The 23,472-nt window shown below is 49.4% G+C and overlaps 6 protein-coding genes across 6 annotated transcripts; 3 read left to right on the top strand and 3 right to left on the bottom strand.

The window, feature by feature from the left end:
* Positions 1-473: 473 nt before the first annotated feature.
* Pdw03_8564 (Eukaryotic translation initiation factor 3 subunit G) lies at positions 474-1,566 on the top strand (the record flags this gene model as incomplete). The annotated part of the gene is made up of 4 exons (XM_014678222.1): positions 474-490; positions 554-1,175; positions 1,269-1,440; positions 1,514-1,566. 4 exons carry the CDS (start codon positions 474-476, stop codon positions 1,564-1,566), a joined length of 864 nt encoding a protein of 287 aa, XP_014533708.1.
* A 7,304-nt stretch (positions 1,567-8,870) lies between these two features.
* Positions 8,871-10,382, top strand: Pdw03_8563 (NDT80 / PhoG like DNA-binding family protein; the record flags this gene model as incomplete). The annotated part of the gene is made up of 2 exons (XM_014678218.1): positions 8,871-8,899; positions 8,963-10,382. 2 exons carry the CDS (start codon positions 8,871-8,873, stop codon positions 10,380-10,382), a joined length of 1,449 nt encoding a protein of 482 aa, XP_014533704.1.
* Positions 10,383-14,939: 4,557 nt separating this feature from the next.
* Positions 14,940-15,260, bottom strand: Pdw03_8562 (long-chain-fatty-acid--CoA ligase 1; the record flags this gene model as incomplete). The annotated part of the gene is made up of 2 exons (XM_066102003.1): positions 14,940-15,156; positions 15,247-15,260. The coding sequence occupies 2 exons, from the start codon at positions 15,258-15,260 to the stop codon at positions 14,940-14,942; spliced, it is 231 nt and encodes a 76-aa protein (XP_065957086.1).
* Positions 15,261-15,900: 640 nt separating this feature from the next.
* Pdw03_8561 (Fatty acid activator Faa4, putative) lies at positions 15,901-18,225 on the bottom strand (the record flags this gene model as incomplete). Its single annotated transcript, XM_014678215.2, has 5 exons — positions 15,901-15,990; positions 16,043-17,187; positions 17,242-17,637; positions 17,696-17,721; positions 17,789-18,225. 5 exons carry the CDS (start codon positions 18,223-18,225, stop codon positions 15,901-15,903), a joined length of 2,094 nt encoding a protein of 697 aa, XP_014533701.2.
* Positions 18,226-18,994: 769 nt separating this feature from the next.
* Pdw03_8560 (Protein kinase, ATP binding site) lies at positions 18,995-20,395 on the top strand (the record flags this gene model as incomplete). Its single annotated transcript, XM_066102002.1, has 4 exons — positions 18,995-19,052; positions 19,119-19,280; positions 19,727-20,033; positions 20,098-20,395. The coding sequence occupies 4 exons, from the start codon at positions 18,995-18,997 to the stop codon at positions 20,393-20,395; spliced, it is 825 nt and encodes a 274-aa protein (XP_065957085.1).
* A 1,059-nt stretch (positions 20,396-21,454) lies between these two features.
* Positions 21,455-22,923, bottom strand: Pdw03_8559 (Zinc finger homeobox protein 4; the record flags this gene model as incomplete). Its single annotated transcript, XM_014678213.1, has 2 exons — positions 21,455-22,492; positions 22,552-22,923. The coding sequence occupies 2 exons, from the start codon at positions 22,921-22,923 to the stop codon at positions 21,455-21,457; spliced, it is 1,410 nt and encodes a 469-aa protein (XP_014533699.1).
* Positions 22,924-23,472: the final 549 nt, after the last annotated feature.

Genomic DNA, 23,472 nt, shown 5'->3' with positions numbered 1-23,472 from the left:
AAGGTTGTACATAGATCATGCTCTGCTGCCATTTAAAGCTCTTTGGGCTTCTTAACTCGAATGGGTGGGTTGAAGGAACACGATGGGAATATTCACGTCCCAAGCAGCCTGATCATTTCTATGTAGGAGCGAACTATCTCTAGGAGAGTGGAAAGGCTCATAGCCGTCAACTGACAAGTTATCGCTTTGGTCCGAATGAAAGGGTCGTTAAAGTTAAATGTGTTCAAGAAGGGCACCTACAGAGAGGTCTGATGTTTGGGAACACGATGAATCTCATCCTGTTTATCGGTAGGGAGAGTGGAAGAGGTATTCATTAGGATGTGGTCTGTCAAGGACTTTGGAACACACACCGCGCCACGTGATTCACTCCACCAGCCACAGCTGCGCCACCGCAAATTATTAAATCCACAACGGATTCGCCTTTGAAAGAAATCGAGAAATTCAGCAGCCGTAATAACACCATCACTTACAACATGTCTCCAACCGGGAAGTGAGTATACACCGTTTCAGTTGGAACAAAATTTCTGTCCTAACAAATCTTTCTATTTTTCAGCCGCGCCGACTGGGCTGACGACGAAGATTTCGATGACCCCTCCGTTCTCCCGCCGCAAGAAGTGATCGCGAACAAAGACGGCACCAAGACCGTCATTTCCTACCGTTACAACGACGACAACAAGAAAGTGAAGGTCACCCGCCGAATTAAGACCACCATTGTTCGCGAACATGTCAACCCCCAGGTCGCCGAACGCCGCAAATGGGACAAGTTCGGTCTCGAGAAGGGCCACGCCGCCGGTCCCTCGTTCGACACCACCTCCGTCGGCGAGAACATCGTCTTCCGTCCCAGCGTTAACTGGAAGGCTAACGCTAAGGAGGCTGAGAAGGAGGGCGGCGAGAAGGGCAGCATGAAGGACCAGTTGAAGGACAAGAAGGTCAAGTGTCGTATTTGCAGTGGAGAGCATTTCACGGCCCGTTGTCCCTTCAAGGACACTATGGCCCCCGTCGAAGAAGGCACTGCTGCTGCTGGTGGCGCCGAGGCGGAGGACGATGCAGGTGGTCTTGGTGCTGGAAAGTCTAGCTACGTTCCTCCTCACATGCGGAAGGGCGGTGCTGGTGGCGGCGAGAAGATGGGTGGTCGCTTCGAGAAGGACGATTTGGCGACTCTGAGAGTTACAAACGTACGTTTTGTTTTTTTCCTGCTTTCTACTAGCTCTACGAGCTTCACGCTTGTTTACATTGGTTCGGAACTGACTTTTTTTTTTTGCAAACAGGTCAGCGAGTTGGCAGAGGAAAACGAGTTGCGGGATCTCTTCGAGCGTTTCGGTCGTGTCACCAGAGTCTTCCTTGCACGGGATCGGGAAACCCAGAGAGCCAAGGGCTTTGCTTTCATCAGCTATGCGGATCGTGGCGACGCAGCACTTGCTTGCGAGAAGGTGGATGGCTGTATGTTTTCAACATTCCCCTTTGCAGTCTTTTTTCTACAAATTCCTCGAGTGCTAACCCGTTTATCTGCTAGTCGGTTACCGCCACCTTATTCTCCGCGTCGAGTTCGCCAAGCGCACTACTTAAATTTTTTTTTCTCGGTTCTCTCTTACGACTTTTTGAATGGAACTTTTCCTTCTTCTCAGGCGGGCCTATCTTTGGGCCGAAGCTCTTTTCCTTGAACTGTAGGACATGGTTGATAATGATGATTCCCAAAAGACATCCAGCATGTCAGTTACTTGCATTCGTCAGTCTATACAAAAGCAATGGGTTAGAGAAATTTTGAACTTCATGCGTGGTTTTGTTGGTTGTCTCACGGGTCGTACCCTCATCCACGGTAGCAGTGTTTCTTTGCGTGTTTGATATTGATAACCCAAGGTTCCTCTCGAAGCGAACGTTCTAAAAATGCTTCGCGATTACCATGGAACATCTCAATCACCCATGGGAAACCAATCACGTGCTTGTAAGAAGGGACTATGTGCTAGAAATGGCATCCCCGGGCTAGTCTGCTGCCACCACCCAGCGTTTCTGTTGTTTTTCGACGTGCGGATCAGTGTGGAGATGAAGATCATTGGATTGGGACTGCGTTTCAGTGTCCATTAGACAAGTTAATGGGCAAATTCACTGGCAAAAGTTTCAAATGGACTCAAGCTGCTAATACCGGTTGATGTCCACAGTGAATGCTAACCCAGGCACCAAAGCCGGTCTGCTCTTAGCAGGCTTTCTCTCGCTGCTGGCCTTAGCCTTGGCAAATTTCCACATCTTCCCACCCTGCTAGCCACCACAGTTCTAGTGCTCCGGTGCCAGACTCGGCTGACAACAGTCCTGCACGCCGATGATGGCGAATCTGTCATCTGGAGAATTAATGTCGCAAGCCTCGACTGTTCGATTTCTCGAAGGCTCCAGGGATTGCATTGAGACATCAAATTCTCTGCATCCTCGCATGACAATGGAGATGACACCGGAAGGAATTGGACTTCGAATAACCTGGACCTTTCCTATTGTGCCCTAGCTTCACCTTGCTGCGTACTAGTTCCGCCCCGGATGTCAGATCCCAGGGCCAGTCACCAAAGGACCAACGTACAGATCGATATAAGATCTCAGCAAGTCAACCCCAGACCTAGCCTCGTCGGCAGAAGTTGCGTTGAAATTTCCCGGTAACGGGATTGGGTTGCATAACGTAGCATCGGTGTTTCTTTTAGGAAAGAGACTTGGAATCGACGGGGAAAGCCTACCTCCGGGTCCGGCTTTTCGCCGAATGCTCCCTCAACAAGATGGGCTACGTAGACAGTGGCGGAGAGGGTCGAAATCTTCCCTGTAGGTTTGGCCCCAGCTTCCTCGGAAACGCTCAGCCCACCGTGTTTGAGCATTCCACTCCGCCACGTCGGCTTCCAGTTTAACAACCAAACACATGTGAGGGGGCGTTCGTGACGTTCCGAAGTCTTAGTAACATTGCAGGGAACCTCGGCGTCAAACGCCATGGTCCAATTGTTATTGGCTCGAGGAATTCGACCAGAAGGGCAGTTCTTCACTGGGAGCGTTTCGGCCAGTGAGCATGTTTTTTTTTTCTTGGCTGTTCCTCCGTGCGACATCGGCATGGCTTTGGATTGGCTGGGCTACTCCCAGGATGGTTGTCAAGGGATGGTGAGAATTGCCACGGAGAGGCAAAAGCATGGCCGGATGAGTTGTTGGATGATGAGTGAAGTCCTCAGCTGGTCTGCATCCAACGCCATCCAAAGCATATTTCCTCGCCTGATAGGCTTCAGGTGCAGAATTTGGAGGGCTGTGAGCCAATGAGACATACTCTTTTCCATTGGCATCCTTGTCAGGTTGGGTGCCCTTTCTTTCCATCCATGCCGACAGGATCGGATACTTCAGACCTTGATGGAACTTTTTGCCCGGGAGCTTCGTGGGTCGTAGTACGATCTGTGCTGGCGGGCTGTAGATTCAGGGTAGTCAAAGTTTAGGATGACACGGTGGGGGAAACTGCCAATGATCCTCCCAATCTCGGGGTAAACTGTTACCTTTGCTGACAGGGAAGCCGAGGACAAAAACGATTTTGCAATTTCCCACAGGCATCTAGCCTATTGCAGTAGGCTCCCAGTATTCAGGTCTACTGGCACTGAAGGTAACCATCAATCTCGGAAGAAGTGATACACAGGTAACCCATCACAGAACCTTGTGTCCGGGCGACCCAATGCCAGGAATTGTGGAGCCATAGGAGCCTTTAACTGCTTAATCTCCATGGACGAAGTGGCAGGGGTGGATTTCGAACTACCCTTGGCATTGTACTGATGTGCTAGCTCGAGATGGTATGTCTCTCGCGATGGTACAAGACATCAGGTACATCCATCCTTTGCCCGGTCGAAGCCGGTGGATGTCTCGGGATGGAAGGGAAGCCCTGGAGGCCTCGGCCGTTGGGAAAGTAAAACTTAAAATCTCAAGCAGAAAAAAGATGTGCCAACTCTTTCGCTACTTGGTACTCGTCCAGGAGTATCTCCTCCGACAAGAGGTTGAAAACTCTATACCAAATCGACCAGGATTAGTGCCTTGGACATGGTAGATGAGTTTCATCGGGCGTGTCGCATCCTAAGATCCTGGATCAACAAGCATATGGGGCTGAGGCAATACAAGGGGAACAATGGTCTAGAATGGCACATTGGATCTGCACCCGGGGATAGGGTTGTTGACCAATGATAATTTTCGGATGCTTTGTTGGGATTTTTTCGTTGTAAACATCGTTAATGCTCCCAAGTCAGCAATCCCGACTCCGGGATGTGGTAATAGCTCTCTCTACCGCTAGGAGACCGAGCTAGCTTTTCGCCCCCTGTCCAAAGATCGAATACCCGAATGTAACCAGCAATCAAAGACATGACATTGGCCACGGGCTCCATTGACCTGCAGCGAAGAATTGTCACACGGGAAAAACATCCTGAGATGTCAACCATGGGGGGAATAGACTCGGTAGATGGCACGTGCCCGAAACAGAGACAGGGTCTCCAAAGGCACCCAGGCAGATTGGTTGAGACAGTTGCAACGTCAAAACTTTCAAAGTTTTCCAACGTCAAGGGCTCTGGGGCTAATCCTGGTTGATAAAATCCATAGATGGGTTCATACATTTTCTCAAAGTCAAATCATTGTTGCTATTGGCCTCGAGGTACCTGCAGGGAGCCCTAGATGTACCCACGTATCGGACAATTTTTGAGGAAAGGGTCTCTCTTCTGTTATCTCCTAAAATGCCGTACTCTGTATCTCGGCAAGTAGAGTTGATATATCGAAAATGGACAAATGGAGAGTTCTCACGGGTGGACCGATCTGATAGTGTCTTTCAGGTGCATTGTTAGTTGCATGAGTGATTTGGGCTGTGAAATATATGTGAAAGTCTCTTAAATTTAAGCCCCAAAGTGAATCTTGTCTATGCGCCAAGCCTTATTAGGATATAGATGTAAGTACATGGTAGGCACCACATTATTATACCTTGTCCATCTTCTGACCAACCTAATCTTCCTGTAGATTTCGTGTTCCAATTTTATCGCCCCCATGACCGTCATCCGGGAAGGAGCTGATCCCCCGAGAGTCAAACAGAACTCCCTAGTCCCACTCCTTTGAAGTTTGAACTATGTGATTCGATGTTGGTAGTATTGATCGGAATTTCTTTTACCCTGATACGGTTAAGCAATCCTGCACCTAGTACCGAGTTCGGTACGAGCACGGTCGTTGTGTGTGTGGGGGGGGGAGAGAGAGCTGCACAACATACCCGCCATAACCACCGATGAAATCTTTAGGCTTATCCACCCAATCATTAGCCTGCGGGTGCTTTTTCGCTGCACCTTACAATTTCACCTAGCCTCCTGCAGGATGGTCGATCTTCTAGCCACTAATGCAGTCCTGTCGACACGATCACGACGGATCCACTCATGGAGGCCCGGATCATTTGAATCCATGAATTCCAGTTGATATTTCCTTGGACGGAACGGTGGAACTAGTGCCGCTTTCTGGAAAAGGCTCCCGGGTACGGACCGCAATCATTGTAGGTCTACCCTCCCCCCCTTTCTCCGCTAGGCTGCTTTAGCCTCTCTAGTGGAGCCTGGAGACGCCATTTGCAGTTAGAACTTCATTACGGTTTTGCGCCAGAAAAGTTGTGCTTACCAAAAGCTATCTAGGTCTCGTCGTTCGGAGTGGGGTGAATTTAGTTAGGGGTGCATCACCTTGAACGTGCTGCTTTTATTGCTCTTTCCCGGGTTAGGTCGGTTCTGTCGGTGTGAACACCGCCAACATGGACAATGCAACATGCTGAATGGACTTTGTCGATCGCATTATCCTCGACTTTCTTCATGCAAAAACTGCTGCCCGTTCCTCGAGCCTCCCAAGGCGTAAGGAATCACACTGGAAATACATCTGACGGAAACTACTCTGAAAGATCTTTCAAAAACCTCATCCTCTCCGATTTGGCCAGTTCTCCATATTTTAATTCCCTCTTTTTGTCATTGGTCTGTATTCCCTCTCAAGTCTGATACATCAACCACCTCCGTCATGGGTCTGCACAGGTACATTTTCCGGGGGTTGATCATCTCCTCTATCCTTTCTAGTTTCATCTTATTTCGCTCTCCTGCAGCGACCCGTCTGTCGGGTATTCGCACTAGGACATCTGATCCCATCGGCAATTATCTGTACTGAAAAACACATCCAACGTGTATGTACTGTGTCTTTACCTATCACGGTCCGTGCAGCCGGCATTGGGTCCCTCTAGCACGCAACATGGGGTGTTCTGACCAATGCCATCCTCCTTGAACTACCAAACTGTCTGAGGCCGGTGATTCGATCCTACTCTCCGTACCATGGAGATACACACTGTGATTTGCGCTTGACCCGGACAACCAAAAATTCCAAATTGAGAACTTTAATCCAAAAAACCCAAAAACCCAAAAACCCAAAAAACCAAAAAAACCCCCCCAAAAAAAAACGATGAATTTAAGGTCACTCTTTCTTTTTTCCCAAGAGATCTTACAGAGAAAAATGATAATCCGGATATCTTTTGCCGATTATGGTTGGACCCTTATGCAAACTCACTGCCACCCATTGGAGCCTTGCCGACTACAACGTAATTCCTTGTCCCTGGCAGGTTCCAACTCGTGGTCCTGATCGCCTATCGGCTAGATTATCAATGGCAAGCCCTGTTGAAGCCTTACCAGGCTAGACTGCTGATTCTTCCAGGAGTAACAATCCCGAGAGCGGCTCTCGACATGATCGGAATCTTCCTTCAGCACTAAAAAGATCTTGCCAACGTTTCTCTAGTTTTTCTCAGGATCATCAAGGTCAATTGTAGAGGCATCACACCTCATTTTAATACCTCACCCCTCTCCCCCTCTATCAGGTAAGCCACCGATCTACTTCCTGCAACCTGTCAAAAGACATGATTCCCTCAAGATCTACTTTACTTTGGCTATGCTTCTGAATTACCCAGCTAGGGTTGCAGAATTGAAAGCATTCTTCTGTCTGCAATACCTGCAAGATACTTATTGGTGCCGGAGCAAGAGATTTTTATTTGCTTACACCCCAGGGCTGTCACACCAAATTACCTCCAGTCTTTTCCTTGCCCCTTCTGGATTCTCTTTTTTTGTTTTTGCTTTTGTTTTTTTTTTGTTTTTGTTTTTTTGTTTTTGGTTTTTCTTCGTAATTTCGGATTTTGTATTGCCCCTCCGTTCACTGTGATTGCTACCACTCTTCTTTTTGCCTAGGTCTTTTCTCTACCCCAATCTTCCTTCTCCATACCCCTCCTCTCAGATCGTGGTTGGCGATATAGATTCTGGCCCGGATCTATTCCACTGTTCCCTTGTACTTTGGTACCAACAACTTACGTGGATGCGAGATTTCCCAATTAGGAAGTCATGTCTATAAATCAGTGACGCACTCCTTTGGCTCGGACATTCATCTACTTTCTTGTCAACGCCTGTCCCAAAGGGCATCGTTTTACGTATCGTTTATTAAGCAGACTACATGTGTATTACTCTTCACATCCATCTTTATAACCCTGGAGACATTTCCTATCTTCCTTGATACTTCGCTCTTTACCACTCCCACTCTTGTCTATTCCCCTTCGCCCCAAGCTCTATCACTTTGCCTTCTCCAAACTACTTTGGACCGTGAGAATTGTGTTTTGATTTATATCCAACACTACAAGCTGGATTGATTTATCTTATTTTAATTTTTAATTTTTTGGGGTTCAAAAAAATCCTCATGAGCTCAAAGCAAACGCCATTTTGAGTGATTCAGACCCCCAGAGGTATCAATCGAGTACTGTGAGGGAATTTGACTAGACGTTCTTTCGACCTTTGTCTAACTTTTTGCTGCTATTCTAGACATCCCAATTCTTGCCACTCAAGACTTCAAGGGCTAGACGGCTTTGGCGTCTCGCCCAGTGTTACATTAACCCCCCAAAAAAAAGCTTACGGGTCTTCGAGGCAGCATCAGCACACTCAGGATGAATCCCTGTAAGCTTCTCTCTTTTCCTTTCCCTGTTCATTCCGTCATGCGGATTGATTCGACATTGTTTTCTGGCAGCCGTGCTTTTTGTTAACTTAATTTTCGTTTCTTTTTGTTAAAATTCTCCTCCATATATCTTTCCTGTTCCTAACCTATGAATTCTCCAGCACTTCTCTCGGGAGTATTCTCATTGAACGATCCCGTTGCTTCGGAGGGTGACTATATGAACTCCCATGTGACAGGGTTTGTAACGGATGAAGACGGCAATAGCCAGCGAGTCGGAGGTCTCATCGCCATACCTGACACCAACGGCGTGAGGTACCACGCACAGCAGCCTGTGATGCAGGATTTCCAGTAAGTGATATTTCTTTTCTTTCAATTCGGACCTGCCCTTGCGATCCACTCAGTCAGCCTCTCGACCCCCTTGTCGCTGCGCTTCCTCCGGGTCCGGGCAGCTTGAACTTCAGTCCAGCCTGTTTCTGTACCGTCCATACCAATCTGCGGCCTGCATGTCTTTCTTCCGATGTTTTGTCCTTTTTTATCTGAGCTCGTGCCGTTGAGGTCTTTGCCTCTTTTCGCACCCGTTTCTTCTTTTTTACGCATTATGATTTCTGTGCTGCGCCCAGATACATATGGTATCTGCTGGACTGTTTTAATTCCAGACGATCGCACGTGGATTTCCCATGGTGAGCTTTGACTGAGCCCTTCATTACTTTAGATACTCTGGTCCGGGTGCTCTTGCTATGACTCCACCTGACTCTTGTCCCGGTAAGCCCTCTTGCTGATCCTTCTACCTCCCGGAGATCAATCCGTTGACTGATAAATGGTGGGACGGTAAAGATTCATTTTCGCCCACATCTGGTCCCCTCTTCCCTCATATCTCTCGGCTTCAGCATCCCTTTGACAGAATGGCAGACTACCAACGGGTGCCAGCGCTGTAAGCTTCTGCTCTACTATAAAGGTGGATGAGGTTGATGAGTGCTGATCTTTGTTCATCTAGTCAGCCGCCAACTGGCATGCCATCCGGTATGCAAAGTTCAGGGCATGCCTTGAACTCCATTCCAGCACTCATGGGTCGCAATAATGCCTACGCGTTACAGCGCGGAATCGGAAATCTTGGTATGCCCTCGGGGGCAATGAATGATCTCTCCCGTAGCCATGGGTATTCCGGCACTCCTCGTGCGTTAGATGGCGGGATGGATCGATCTCAGAGTCATCTGTATCAGCAACCGATAGTGGAGTCCTCACAACGCTCACAGCCCCAGGTTGAGGCTCCGCCTTTTGACGATACGACTATTCTTCATACTGTGGTTGCCGAGTTTGGGGGTCAATATCAAACAGTGAAACCAGAGGTCCAAGCAAAAATGGGTCGAGGGCCCTTTCCAGCTGAGGGCAAGTGGACTTGCTATCGCCGCAACTACTTTGCCGTGACCTGCGGCTTTGGTCTTCATCCTTGGCCTCCCACTGCTCCCCTATACATCCGCTATCCTGACCAAACCTTGGAACCAATCCGTGGGTTTTCAATGGCGATTGCTGCCATCGTGAATGGTCAATATGGAGAAACCCGAGAACTTGTTCAACACACCCCAAAGCGGGACAAGCAATCGGAACGCAAACCCGGTCGTGTCGTTCTTCAGCCTGCACCTCCACCTTCCTTCACAGCAACCTCTTCTGGGAACGGAACTCTTTCTGGATTTACCCTTGGCTCACAATCCATGGACTATAACCCTTCCTTCGCAGGGACCCCGCAACCGTGCCAGCCCCCAACCTCCCACGTATTCGAACGCATCCAATTCCAAAAAGCGACCGCTAACAACGGCAAGCGCCGCGCCCAGCAACAGTATTACAATCTGGTCGTCGAACTGTACGCTGAGGTTGCGGGCTCGGCTCCAGGTGAAACCGAATGGATCCAAATCGCCCGGCGCCACTCCCACCCCCTGGTCGTCCGCGGGCGGTCGCCCGGGCACTACAAGGACGGACGCCGTGGCAGTACGGGCAGTACGGGTCCGGATGGGACTGGCGGAGACAGCACCTACGGTGTCCTTCCCCATGGGCTGGGCCAACCGGGCCGTTCACACATACTCATGTACGACACATCTCATCGAAACAGTCTGTCTTACGGCCGATCCGATCACCGCAAAATGAATGTTGCCGACCACTCTCCGCTCAGTGACAGCCCTCTCATCTCCTCTTCCTCTTCCTCTGGATTTGAGTACTCCATGATCGACACCATGGACCCCATGGATACGATCAAGTCTGACCTTTACCTCAAATCCGATTCCTACCAGGATCACCCCTATCCAGGGGTTCCCAGTCACCACCACCACCGCCAGTCTAGTACTGGTGGATACGATCCCGTTTATTCCACATCTTATGGTCGTTACGATCCTATCCAGAACTCGCATAGTCTCTGCACTTAGGCTATGCCGTTTTTGTCCATGGTTCATTTTGAATGACTTCTGTTTCTTCCCGTGTTTTTATCTTTAAATCTTGCTTGACCTGATCAAACGGTAAACGGTTTATGCACTGGTGCAGGACGGCGTGAGGGATGATGTGGCCATTTCTATTCGCTGTTTTTTTTTTTTTTTTTCTTTTTTTTTTTTCCTATGATTACTAGTTGGACTTTTATGGCCTGGATTTATTTCAATGTGATCTAGTCTTTTTCTCCTTTGATTCGGATTGTAGCTCGAGACATGGTCTCCTCTCTATAATGTGTGCTTACCTCTGAGAAAGAAGCATTCAGAATGCCATTCGAGACTGTCTTTACACGCCCAAAAAATTCAAATTTCCTATCATATGGAACCGAATTGAATCATCTGGGCTTGACTCGACCAACGTCTCTCGATCTTGGTAGCTGAATCGACAGCCTTGTCTATGTGTTGATATAACGCCCATCGCATCATGAAGCCACCTAGAGTACACACGCCTTCCAATCAAAACCCCCCATTCTTCTCAACTCCAAATGCACATGGAATACCCAAGTCCACATTCCAAACTCCCCGATTTGCTTTGTTCGATAGCCAGGAACCGTTATTTGCTGCGGTTCTGGTCTTATTCTACATCTATTGCAGGCCCCCCCCCCCCCCCCCCCCCCCCCCCGGTCCCCTTTTCAATAGATCTGGACTTTAGCAGTCTTTGCCTTATTATTTGCCTTTTCTTTTTCTTTCCTCTTTCTGTTTGCCTCTTTTTTTTTTTCTTCTCTCCTTTCTCTCCACCATCCAATCAAAACCGAAAGCCCAGACGGTAATTTACTTCCAGGACTCTTTTCATGCCTGGTGACTACATAGCCTTATGTCCCCGAGGTACGCACACACAGGTTTGCCCGATGATGGGAATGATTGGACTCAGTCCATTCAACTTCTATGCACGATTTCAGGGCTTAGTGTGGCGCTATTACCGGTTTGCGTTATAAATAAATACAAATATGTGTTTTTTTTTTTTTTAAAAAAAAAAAACTTGAATTTTAGGAGGCTCCGCGGACTTGAAATCAAACGAAGCAAGGTGGGGACCCGTATTGTGGGTTGTAGATACGGTGTACTCCATGCAGACGATGCAGAAACGGTAAGATGCAGGAAGGATCAGAACCAATCCGGTGAGCCGATTGGTAGAATTGAGCGGGCCGGGACTAGATCCAAGGTTGCTTGCCTAGGCAGCAGAGATGGAGGACCGGTGTTCATAGGATCAGGTTCCCTGTTCAATGGAGTCAGATGGAGATCCTGATCGACAGCAGTGCCGGTGATGGGTGTGCATGTACATTTTCAGCCCTGTTCAGATGAAAATTCACAGTGTCTCTTAGATCAAATGAAACCCAATCGGATGTGGACTTATGTACATCTTTGACTTCGGGACTAAAATCGGTGGTCAGTTCAAATTCTGGAAAGTAGAGATCTTCGTATCATCCAAACCTGCACCTCGGCATCTTCCAATGTTGAAATTACTCTGATCCTGGTCCATGATATTCCCTGTGATCGGGGTAGTAACATCCGCAGTATGAGAGATGGTTGGTGTATCAGTTTCACCCAGGCTATTTGGGATGGTCAGTGGTCAGGCTGAAACAATTGGGGTCCAGTTCAGCTTGTTCTTTGGGATATCCCAAGGACTGGGTGTGTGTGTGTGCCACCGGAACTACATGAATCAGAGTTATGATTCTGAACAAGACATACCAGAGACGGAGGGGGGGGAAGTCCAACATCATTGGTGAACTCACTAACCGGTTGGATAGGTACTTCTGCACGTCGTACCAGGGACAGACCAAAGGACAAGAGGTGCTGCGGGGGTTCTTATTTAATTTCTTAGTCAACATCGGGAATTGACACTGCAAAGATGGGCATTTTGCGATCCTAGTGTGGCCCCTCGTTCCATCTTCGTCCCGTCAGATTTCGACTGGAAATGATACTTCCACTGAGCACTTCCTTGATTCTTCGCTTGTGCATGTTAGGATTAATCTTCCTGAAGTACCGCTGTCACATGACTCATCTGATAGGAAACGAAACACATGACATGCTATAGTCTAACCGCTGGACTTACCATCACCACGGGCAAGTGGGTTTCATAGTGCGTACAGGTCCTCTCCGTGCGTATCCCGTCTGCCATGCTTCATCTCACCGAGGACTGGGGCCTGTTGAGTATATCTTTAGCTGGTGGGTACACTCGTCCCTCCCAATCCCTCTTCCTACCCATGCTGTAAAAGATCACATCTTGTCAGGACTAGCGGAGGGTCTCAGCTGTCTCCACGCGAGAGTGGGCAACATAGTTTAGTACCACAAGATCCTCACTGCCGACACTACGAGCAAATGACAATGTGCCAAGAAATCCCGGGCAATCGAACTCTCGAGAATCAATGACAAGAAGTCTGATATCGCAGCAAGTCATCAGCCTGGAGTCATAGACCCTGGGTTGTCAGTACGACCATAATCAACCCGATCTGCCATCGAGCCACGGCGCCCAGAAGACAATCCCCGTGTGCGCAACACTTTGTATTTAGCCCAAGAACCCCGAGTCAGATATCGGTCCCTGTTGCTTTGGAGACCTGGACAATGATCTCTGCATGAGCCCCTTCACGCTTGTACTGCTTTGCTACCTCACTGGACTGCCCCAACAACCCTGTCCATGACACGACTGCTCCAATCGTCAACCCTCGCCACTGTCTTGGACGCAGTACGGGCTAGGAAGCTAGCTCCAGTGGATACTTGGCCGTGTACTGATGCATCTGGATTTTCCTTCCAGATGGAGATACGGATGCCTTGCAACCCCATCCGACATTGAAGGGGGGGGTCTCTATCTCCGTGTTTCACCTCAACGGCCTCCGAGCATGGTGTTAGGTTTGTCTCACCCGGGAAAGGTTTTTTTTTTTTAAAAAAAAAGGACGTGACCGGTGTGTAGATCTGTGCAAGGGGATGTTTAAAACCGATCGGGCTCGGGCAGCCACCATAGGAACGGGATCATGACATTTATAGATAGAACATATTGAGATCGGCATGATGTAGAGTCCATTTGGATCAAATCGTTGATTGCCCCCCCCCCCCCCCCCCCCCTACTGAGGAGTGTCGATCGTTGGGCTACACAAGACGTCTGTCAAGCGTAAAAAAGGGTCCCGTGTGCTGCACCGTCAGTCAAATCACCAAATTACGTCTCGGAATAATACACTTAGAGCCGCACTACGATTATATGCCTATTTGAGATCTTATTGCCTTCAGAACTGTATGAGATAAAGTGCTGTGGTAAGATTGTTCCACATTGCCTTGCAAAGTATGGCCTAAAGACAATCCCATCAAGCATCCCACGATGACGTGGCGGAGGCAATGCAACATCAGGGATCAATTTTCAAATATTCGAGACAAGTAGAAGCTAACGTAGACACGCAAATTCCAAATCTCCCTATTATACAACCCCATGATCAAAATAAAAATTTTACCAACATCGCAAAGTATCAATAGCAACCCCTAAACCCCAACCAGACCAACTGCCCCTCGCATCACTTTCCCAGACAAAAGTTCAATCTCGGAAAATAAAAGTAACCTCTAATTGGCCCCTCGCCACAACAACCAACATGTCACGATCCAGACCAGATTCAGCAACGATGCACCCTCTCAGCCGCAGCAATTCTTCCGAGCCACATGAATCCCCAACCAATGCCCCAGACAGGGGAGGGGAAAAACGTCCGCACGAGACGAGGTTGGGCGGGGAAAGACCGCTGACTGCAGCTGCCCAATCCTTCCCTGTGCGGCAAACAGGGCATTTGGAGCTGGGGTCGTTGCAGACGCCCGGATAGGCGTGGGCATGAGCATGGGTAGTGACAGGGTAAGGGAGAGATTATCAGGCCACTCCCTGTGGTCTTTCCGATGGGGACGTGCACGCGCAGATCAAGATTCTCAGAGACAGAGTGGGGGCGTCAGCCACTAGCCATTGACCACTGCTTGTTTGTTTTTGTTCGGTTTTTTTTTTTTTTTTTTTTATCGTCTTGGCGGGACGCGCGAAGACAAAGAGTAGCAGGATGCTTCGCTATGGCCGCTTTCCAGTGTAGGTATGCAAGTAAGTGACCTTCCGGCTCCGACAAACCGGGTCCTCTTTTGAATTCCGGAGTCCCGAATGCGCAGAGGGCATGCGATAGACGGGTGCGGGATGTGGGTAGGCAGTTGGATGTTTTGACATGGGACACGGGCGCAGGGTAGTCCAGCAATGCATCGCAGTCGCAATATGGCAATTGAGTTGTGGAGGGGTTGACTCAACAAGATATGACAGGAAAAGACTTCCTTCCATACCAGCCTGACAGCTTGCAACAGACTGACTTCCCTCCTCACCCTTTTTGACCAGTCGCATTCAACCCCCATAGTTCCGTAAGACTATCCCCACGACTCCCGGAGATAATCACAGCCGACCACAAAGCCCACCCCCGTAGCCTCCATCGCCATCATGAGCTCCTAGAGCTCCTAGAGCGCGGTTGTCGCGCGGGTCGTCTCCGTCGACTCTTCAATCGCTCAGTTGACCCGGGTATTCGATGTCTCGACGCCCTCTCCTCCGACACGCGACACACGCACCGCCAACTTCCGATCCAGTGCATCCTGCTCTTCCTTCGAGGGCTGCATGCCCAAAGCGTTTTCTACTTGGGGCGTGGTCCAGAGTCCGATGCCTGCCCAGGCCATGACGCCGATACCGAACAGGGCCCGGGTTTTGGGGGTGAGGCCACGGTAGGAGCTGTGAAGCTTGTTAATTTCTATCTTGTCTCGGTAGCCCGGGAATTGGTGAGTGGGCAGGGGTTGGTCGGTTGAGATCTGTGCCACGTACCTCCAGAGGGACATTTAGACTGGTAAAGAAAGGATTCTGGTCTTGTCGGGAGGTGAGAATTGGGCAGTGTGTGTGTCTTGGTTGGCGACTTTGACAGGGAGAGAGTCACGTGGAGATATCTACTCTCGGTCACGGGATTGTTTTGGTACCTGAGGCTAGCGACCTCTATATACTTCGATTTTGTGCCAGTGCGACGGGTTCGAACGTGTGTCTTTGTGTCTGCCGCTAAGTCCTGCCGGGTACATGGACATCCCCGGGGACTTGTGAGTTGCTGGGGGATGGTGTAACTGTGGCTGATCAGTGAGGTACCGAGGTACTTTCCGAGGTTCTTTGGGTGTACTTGTACTTTAGTGCGTATGATAGATCTGCTAGATGAATGATAGGTAGCGGGATAATGGAAGACATCCTTGAAGGTTACTACATGTTTCAACTACCTTGAAGCTGGTGTTTATTCTGGCATCGCGGCAGAAATAAAAAGGAAAGATATCAAGAGCAGGAGTCGACAGATATGGATTGCGTAGATTGGAAAAAGTGGTTATAACAGAGAGGGTCTCAAAGCGCAAGCAAATACAGCAGGGTAAAAAAAGTTGAAGGGCAAAACAAAGGTGAAGCTCTGAAAACCAATGAAGCAGTTGGACACGCTTTTTTTTTTTTTTATTTCTTGCCGTAAGCCATGCTGATTTTGGACTCGTAGCGGGCGAGGATCTTCTTGCGCTGGAGCTTTTGCGCAGCGGTCATGAACCCCTATAATGTTGTTAACAAGACTCATACTCCAAATAGCTTGACAATCACTTACGTTCTGCGGGGTCCACTCGTCGTCAGATAGCACGACACCATTTATAATCTCAATTCCTCTCAAGCCACCAGCACGACCAGTGGCCTGCAGCTGTTGCAAGACGATCTTGTTGAGCTTTTCGTCGTGGACAAGGCTCTCGAGGGTGTCACCCTCAATGCCATTCTCATGGGCAAGCTTCTTCAGTGCCGGCTCGGCGGGAACAATGATGGCGACGGGCTTGTCTTGGTCCTCGGCAGCGTAGACACAGATGTTACCAATCACGGGAGACGAGCGGTAGACAGACTCGAGCTTTTCCAACGCGATGTATTCACCGTTCAAGGTCTTGACAAGGTTCTTCTTGCGGTCAACGATTTTCAGATGGCCATTGGGATCGAATTCGCCAATATCACCGGTCATGAACCAGCCATCCTCAGTGATTGCGGCCTTGGTCTCCTCCTCATTGTCGTAGTAGCCTGACGTCACACTGCCGCCGCGGATGAAAATCTCACCCTGAGGAGGGTTGTTCGAGGTAAGGTATCCAGCATCAGGGAAGTCAACAAGCTTGACTTCGATCGAGGCAGGAACCTCACCCAGAGCATCGGGGTTCCAGGCCAAGGGGTCGTTCAGGGCACCCATGGCAGAGGTCTCGGTTAGACCGTATCCGCTAATCATGGGGGCAATAGCCATTGACAAGAACCTCTGGGTGTCCTTGGAGACAGGGCCACCACCGTTCATGACAACACGGAGTTTGCCTCCGGTTGCTTCCTTTAGCTTTTTGAAGACAACGGCATCCAAAACCGAGGCGCCCAGGTTTGCGCCAGGGAAGCCAGTACTCAGGAGGAAACTCTTGGCCGACATGGCACCCCAGAACAGACTCTTGACCACGAAGCTAGCCTTATTGAGGTTGGCCAAAACACCCTTCTTCACTGACTCCCACACGGCCGGAACACCGACCAAAACGGTCGGCTTGAACTCCTTGATGTCGCCCAGGCAGTTTCGCATAGAGGCATCGGACAATGTGCGGGGGTTACCGTATCCCATGGTACCACCCCAGAACAAGCACAGGTTCTCAAACATAAATTCCAGAATGTGAGATTGAGGGAGGTAGGTCAGGAGGGAGTCCGTGTGGTTGACACAGGGACCGATGACGGTGTGAACACCAGCAGCTATTGCGAGACATCAGTTTGATAGAGTGATTCCGAATGTACTTTTCGACTTACTAGCAGCGATCACATTGGCGTGGGTCAATGGAACACCCTTCGGCGGGCCTGTTGTGCCCGAGGTGTACATGATGCAGCACAAGTCTTCCGGCTTGGGAGGAACAGGCTCCACGAGATTTTCCTCGCCTTGCTTGCGCAATTCCTCGATGCTCTGCACGTTGATGTCAACAAACTCGCTGTGTAACTGTCCAATAAGCTTCTGGTCGATTTCCGTGTCGGTATTGTAGATAATGTGCTTGATTGAGGGCACGCTGCGGAGGATGCCGATGAGCGACTTCAGCAGACCGGGGTCGAGGAAGATGGCAGTACTGCCGGTTTGAACGATAGAGTGCTTTAAGCCTTCTTCGCCTAGGGTATCGTATGCAGTAACAATGGTCACGGACTGAGAGGCAGCCCCTGTATTTGTAGGTTAGTGGGTTTGTTCGCGTGTCAGAGAAAATAAGGACAAACGAACCGTGTGACATGGCTAGCCAGTGTGCGCTATCAGTAACAACCAGGTCAGTCATCTTGCCCCGCATCTCTTTGGGGGTGCCAATGTGTCTCTTACCTCGTCGCACCGTAGAGGTGGATTTTGCTGTCCTTCTCGAGGCCTAGCTTGCGGAGACCGCTACCAAGCTCCAAACAGAGCTTCTCATATTCGAGGAAGGTCTTGTAAGTATAACCACTCATTTCAAAATAGGTCCACTTCTTGTCGATCTCCTGCTCAACACCATCCACGATCTTCTTGACCTTCTTGTTCTCAACGTGGGTCTTGATTAGCCGGCGACTGCCGACAGCTTTGGAGTTACCGAAAACGCGAGCTGATCGGCGCATGTTCTCATAGGTGGTAGATACATCTTCGAGTGTCGTAATCAGGCCGTCCTTGGCCTTGGGGTGTCGACGGGGGATTGTCTCGCCGGGAACACGCTCATATCCGGGCGCCTCGACGGAGAAGGGGCCCTTCTTGACCATGCGTGGCTGGAGGTGGATGTTTTGCACCGACATGTTGACCGAACAGCTCGATCAAAGAGAAAACAGAAGGAGTCGGGGGAGTCGGGAGATAGAGGAGACTCGGAGAAAAACGAACCTCCACTCGAGGGGGATGAAGTTAGCTAGTGCGGAAAGCACGGAGCTCGGAAGGGGAAAAACACAAGACTAGAACGCTAGAGGAAGGGCTAGAATGGAAATACTTACCAAGTCGAGGAAGAGATGGGAGAATTGTATCAGGACCTGAGCACCGGAGAAGAGGAGAGAGTCGGACCTTGGGAAGGTTAAGTGGCTAGTCGGCAAATGACGCAGGAGTGTCCAAGTTTTTTCGGCCTCGAGGGCACTACAACACGGAGCTCTTCTTTCAAACTAGTCCCTTTTTTTTGATTAATTTTAATTTGGGGCTTTGGTTCTCTTCGACTATGTTGTACGTCAAATACCTTCTTACTCAAAGCAATAGATGACCGTAGTCAATATTCTACGAACCTGCTATTTACTATGTACTATTTACCGTTAGACCAGTTCCCGTTCTCCCTTTTCTGTTGGGAAGCCCAACAATTATTTCAAAAGTCATAGCTAATATATCGAACCACGAGAGTTGGTTTTAAATAGCGTAACTAATATATCCTGTATATCCCATATATCCTTTATCTCCTATACATCCCATAGATCCTGAATATGCTTCCTGTCCTAATACATGGTCCCGTGATTCCTTAAAAAAAAACTTCATGACCAAAGAAAATAACCCCTTTCCACCAACTATCCAAACATCCATGGAAACCAACCCATGGACCAAATCATCCGCTTGCTCGCCAATGGCGAAGAGATTGTCGATGTGGATGAGGGTACGCCACCCCCGTATACGAATACATCAAAGTATCCCAAGTATAGCCACTCACATCAACTCATAGAATCATTTCTCCTCTTCGCACAAGACATCCCAAGCAACAACCTAGGGATGCTCAATCCCCGTGCACCATCAGTAGAGATCTCTATCAATGGTAATGAATATACAATCCATCAATCACCATCACTACTCTCCTCTCATCGAGCAGGAGGTACTACAGGCGCTGGTAAGTACAAAATTCCCGGTACACTGCACAAGCCCGCGCATGATCTACACCAGCTCCTCTATGATTTGTCCCCAGAATCCCCAGAGGCCAGAATCCCAAGCACGGACTTCTCCGCAGGTCGGTTACCCGAGTCCGAAGTGCCCAGGCCCAAGGGCCGAGGCGTCGAATCGTCGAGTCGTCTTATCCGCTGCTTGTCTGTGCCTCGGCTCTCGGGTGTAAATGTCTCATAGGACTCGGTCCCTAACACTATCATTTTGTGCCTTTCTACCCCCAAGACGAGAACCAATTCTCACCTGCTCTGCTATCCCTTGACTTTTCCCTTATTCCTACCTCGGGATACCTTGGCAATGTCTCGAATATCCAGAAAATACCATCCGATTTCATGGTCACGGCAATCAACGACCACATGTCCGGAAATTAGATTTGAACTAACCTTACAACCCCAGTTCTTTGGAAAATTACACCTCTCTTTGCAGAATGGATAACGAATCCCTCGAATCCGCTCTGGACAACCTCCCTTCTTAGCCAGACTTCAACAGTGGCTGAACTCGGCACCGGGATCTCGGCGTTGGTCGCACTCGTACTGGCGCCCTCTGTGCGCCACTACATCGCCACTGACCAGGAATATGTGCGCAAATTATTCCGAACGAATCTTGACGCCAATGCGTCCGTCACTACGTCTCATAGCAACCGTAACAGCAAAGGATCAGGCAAGAGCAAGGGATCCAAATCAAAGCAAACCTTGACCGCCAAGTCTGTCAATAATATCTCCTTCACAACGCTAGACTGGGAGACTGACCAGGCCGCCTCACTAAAGGAATGTATGGATTCTGACGATGCCCATGGCCAAGACGCAGAGGAAGAAGGAGAGGACGATAAAGGCTTCGACCTTCTCCTTTCCTGTGACTGCATCTACAACGAAGCACTCGTGGCCCCGTTCGTGCGCACTTGCGCTGAGATCTGTCGACTGCGGCCGGCGTATGTGGGTAGTTCTGAAGAACCTCGATCGCGCCGCAAGCCTACGGTTTGCATTATCGCGCAGCAGCAAAGGTCGCCGGATGTGTTTGAGACTTGGCTCAGAGAGACGATGCGGGAGTTTGGGGTTTGGAGGTTGAGTGATGATGTGCTTGGGGAGGGACTGAGAAGTGGGTCTGGATACTTGGTACATTTGTTATTGGCGAGGGAGAAATAGAATCCGGCTGTAGATACAAGTACATATGGCGTGGCTTTGTGTATGCACCTCTGAGATGCATACTGTTTGGGTATAAAGTGGGTGCTTTTATATTTCCACCTTAGGGGCTGAAGCTCCCCTTGTACTTGGATCACCAGGTACGACGTACAGTGCATTGGCCGCATCAAGTGAGATAGAAGGAATGTTTTCGAGCTAACCTCAAGAGGTTTTTGAAACGGAATCCGACTGGCATGAGAGGACACCTGGTTTGCTTTCTAATCTGGATGGATATTTCTGATTGATATACTCAGACCGACAACAACGTTTGCCGGTGTGTTTGTAGGCGCCACGGAGGCACAAGTTGTCTTCTGAAGTCTGGGTAGCCCACTTCGGTTATCCCCCTCTTTCGAGCGTGCTGAAACAGCTGTCAGAGATTCTGGCACCAAGCACGGCTTTCTCGTCCTGCCGCACTCGACATTATTTTCCTAGCACAACCTTAAGTGGTGTTGCATCGAAGTGGCCCCCCGACATACAGTGCTGTCCCAATCACGTCTACACACGTCTTTAAGTACTCACCCACTTACACGCCTGATATTGTCAGACCGAAAAACATGCCTGAGAGATCATAGTGATCATAGTGATCAAGCGGATATAGTCTATAAATGTTGTTCTTTAGTTGATTTCGTATGTATGTGCGATTTACCATAGAGGGATGAGTTACATCTTGATCACGCGCAGCGTCAAACTGCTATATCAAAGAAAACGGAGGACATGGAGGATCACCCAGGTACAACAGAAGCATTTGTTGCACAAGACTCATGCTCTTAGGTAGCATACTGAGCCCCAGACACAGAAACAAAGAGATATAGATGTACCATGATGCAATTGATTATCATATCAAAAACGCTAATATCTGCAGACGCCCCAGAAATTATGTAGGTGTATATATGCATAGCCGGCGGAAATCGACATGGAGGATAAACATTACTCCGCAAGGACATCATCAAGGCTCCGCATTTTCTTTCTCTGCGGCAGGTGGCGAGAATTCGTACTTGCGCTTCAACGGCACAGTCGACTCAGTGGGTTTAGGTGATGGACCCTGGATGCCAGATTCCGACGGTGGAAGTGTGGCCAACGCCTCTCTGGATTCGGTTTCGGGGGTGCGATCGATAATAGACGAGATGGACTGCTTGGTAGATCCGTTGATTGCCTGTTTGGGTGGAGTTGCGGCGGAATCAACAGTAGTGCCCTCTGCGTCGGGCATGAATCGATCTAGAACTTCGGTTTTGACTCGGTAGGAGCCCTCACGCTCGAGCTCACCCTCGGACTCGGAGTCCATGTCCTCATAACGCTGGTCGCCGTCGTGGTCCAGGGGGTTAGAGCCCAGAGGACTTCCTTCTGTTGAGGCCCGGTGGCTGTTCATGACTGGTGGGAGGGGAGCGTTCGGATCGTAGACTACACCGCAGACTTCGAGGGCGCGGGACTGGCTGCCCAGAGTACGGTCTTTGTGTTTTTTGGTGAGATGGCACATGAAGCCGTGAAGGGTGACGAAGTCGGATTTCCCGCACCCGTGGATGGGGCACGTGAGATATACTAGACTTCCGTCCGAGGGTCGCTTCCACAATGCTCGCCCGGATGGGTCGTGGGCTGCTGGTCGGCCGTGGCGTTCGCCCCATGCCTCGACGTTTTTGATGGTGTATTTTTGCTTGCGACGGATAGAGCCTGCGTTGTGTATTGACTCATGGGGAGGCATTGGGTGTTGATGCTGAGAGGGTGGGGGAGGCGGCGGAGGTTGATGATGAGGCTGAGCTTGCATATGAGGTAGCGGCATGGAGGGAGGTGGTGCCTGAGACGAAGGTGGAAGGGGTGCTTGACGGGGCTCGGGGGGACTCTGTTGCTTGAAGAAAGCCAGTGTTGTTGCCGCACTGGTCTCTGATAATCGGCGAGGTGGTGTGGGCCGTAGCGGGGGCGAGTCATTTGCGGCATTGAGCCCCAGGCCCATAGACTCTCTCTTTAACTTCTTGCGCTGTCTTCGAAGATCCTGCGAAGCTTGTTTTTAGAAATCCAATTCCCCAGTATGGATATCAAAATCTGGCTTACCTCTTCTTCTGCTTCGGCTCGCTCCGTCATTGACCGAAATTCCTCGTCTTCATGCTTGCGCATTGCCAGAATGCGACTCCGGGTTGCATTTCGGGCCATTTCCTCGTGCTCTAGATGCCGGAGTCGAGCTTCAATATGTTCCAAAGTAGCTGAAGTGTGTACTGGCGGTACTCCTTGAGGATGGTGTTCATGCATAGGCGGTGCGAAATGACGGAAATGGTGGCTCTGCACCATCTGCTCCGGAGGTGGCATTTGGTGTGGAGGCGGGTTCGGATTCATGGCAATGGGATGATAACGAGGTAGATGGTTGACGAGATGGCCGGGTATACCACTATCGGGGCCTGGGTGATGCACCGGCGGTGCAGTTGTCATTGTTATAGATGGTGAGGTGCTGTAGGGTATGCAGTTTCGAACCCTCTACCAGAAGCAGAAGAGAGTATGAAGAGGTCAAAAAGGGAAAGGAAAGTCAAAAAGAAAGGAAAACAGGATGAGACAATCGAAAGGGAAGACCCATCCCCGATCTATGGGTCGACGGTTTGAAAAGGAATGACATTCAGAGTGCTAACTATATTTTTGTATAATAAAAAAAAAATTAGTGAAAAAAACAGTGGAAATTGAAACCCCCCCCCCCCCCCCAAATAAAATGGTCAAATAATATAATAATAGAAAATTAGAAATGATTCTTCCACTAGCGCGACCCTTCTGCACCCCCGTTATCTTGAAAATTCCCGTAACAGCGTAAGGGGATCGTTTCAGGGGATTTGGATTGTGATTGATCGTAGACTTATCTAGAGTTATTTAGTTATAGAGGTTTTTATTGAATGGAATATTGGACAGGGTGTGGACTGAAAGCAAGAGCATCAAATATATATACATACAAACATCCTAATCTACCAAGTACACTTTATTCTGAAAAAGAAT

Source organism: Penicillium digitatum, chromosome 3 (assembly GCF_016767815.1).
Source record: "Penicillium digitatum chromosome 3, complete sequence".
Taxonomy (NCBI): domain Eukaryota; kingdom Fungi; phylum Ascomycota; class Eurotiomycetes; order Eurotiales; family Aspergillaceae; genus Penicillium; species Penicillium digitatum.
This window is presented reverse-complemented; position numbering and strand designations above follow the sequence as displayed.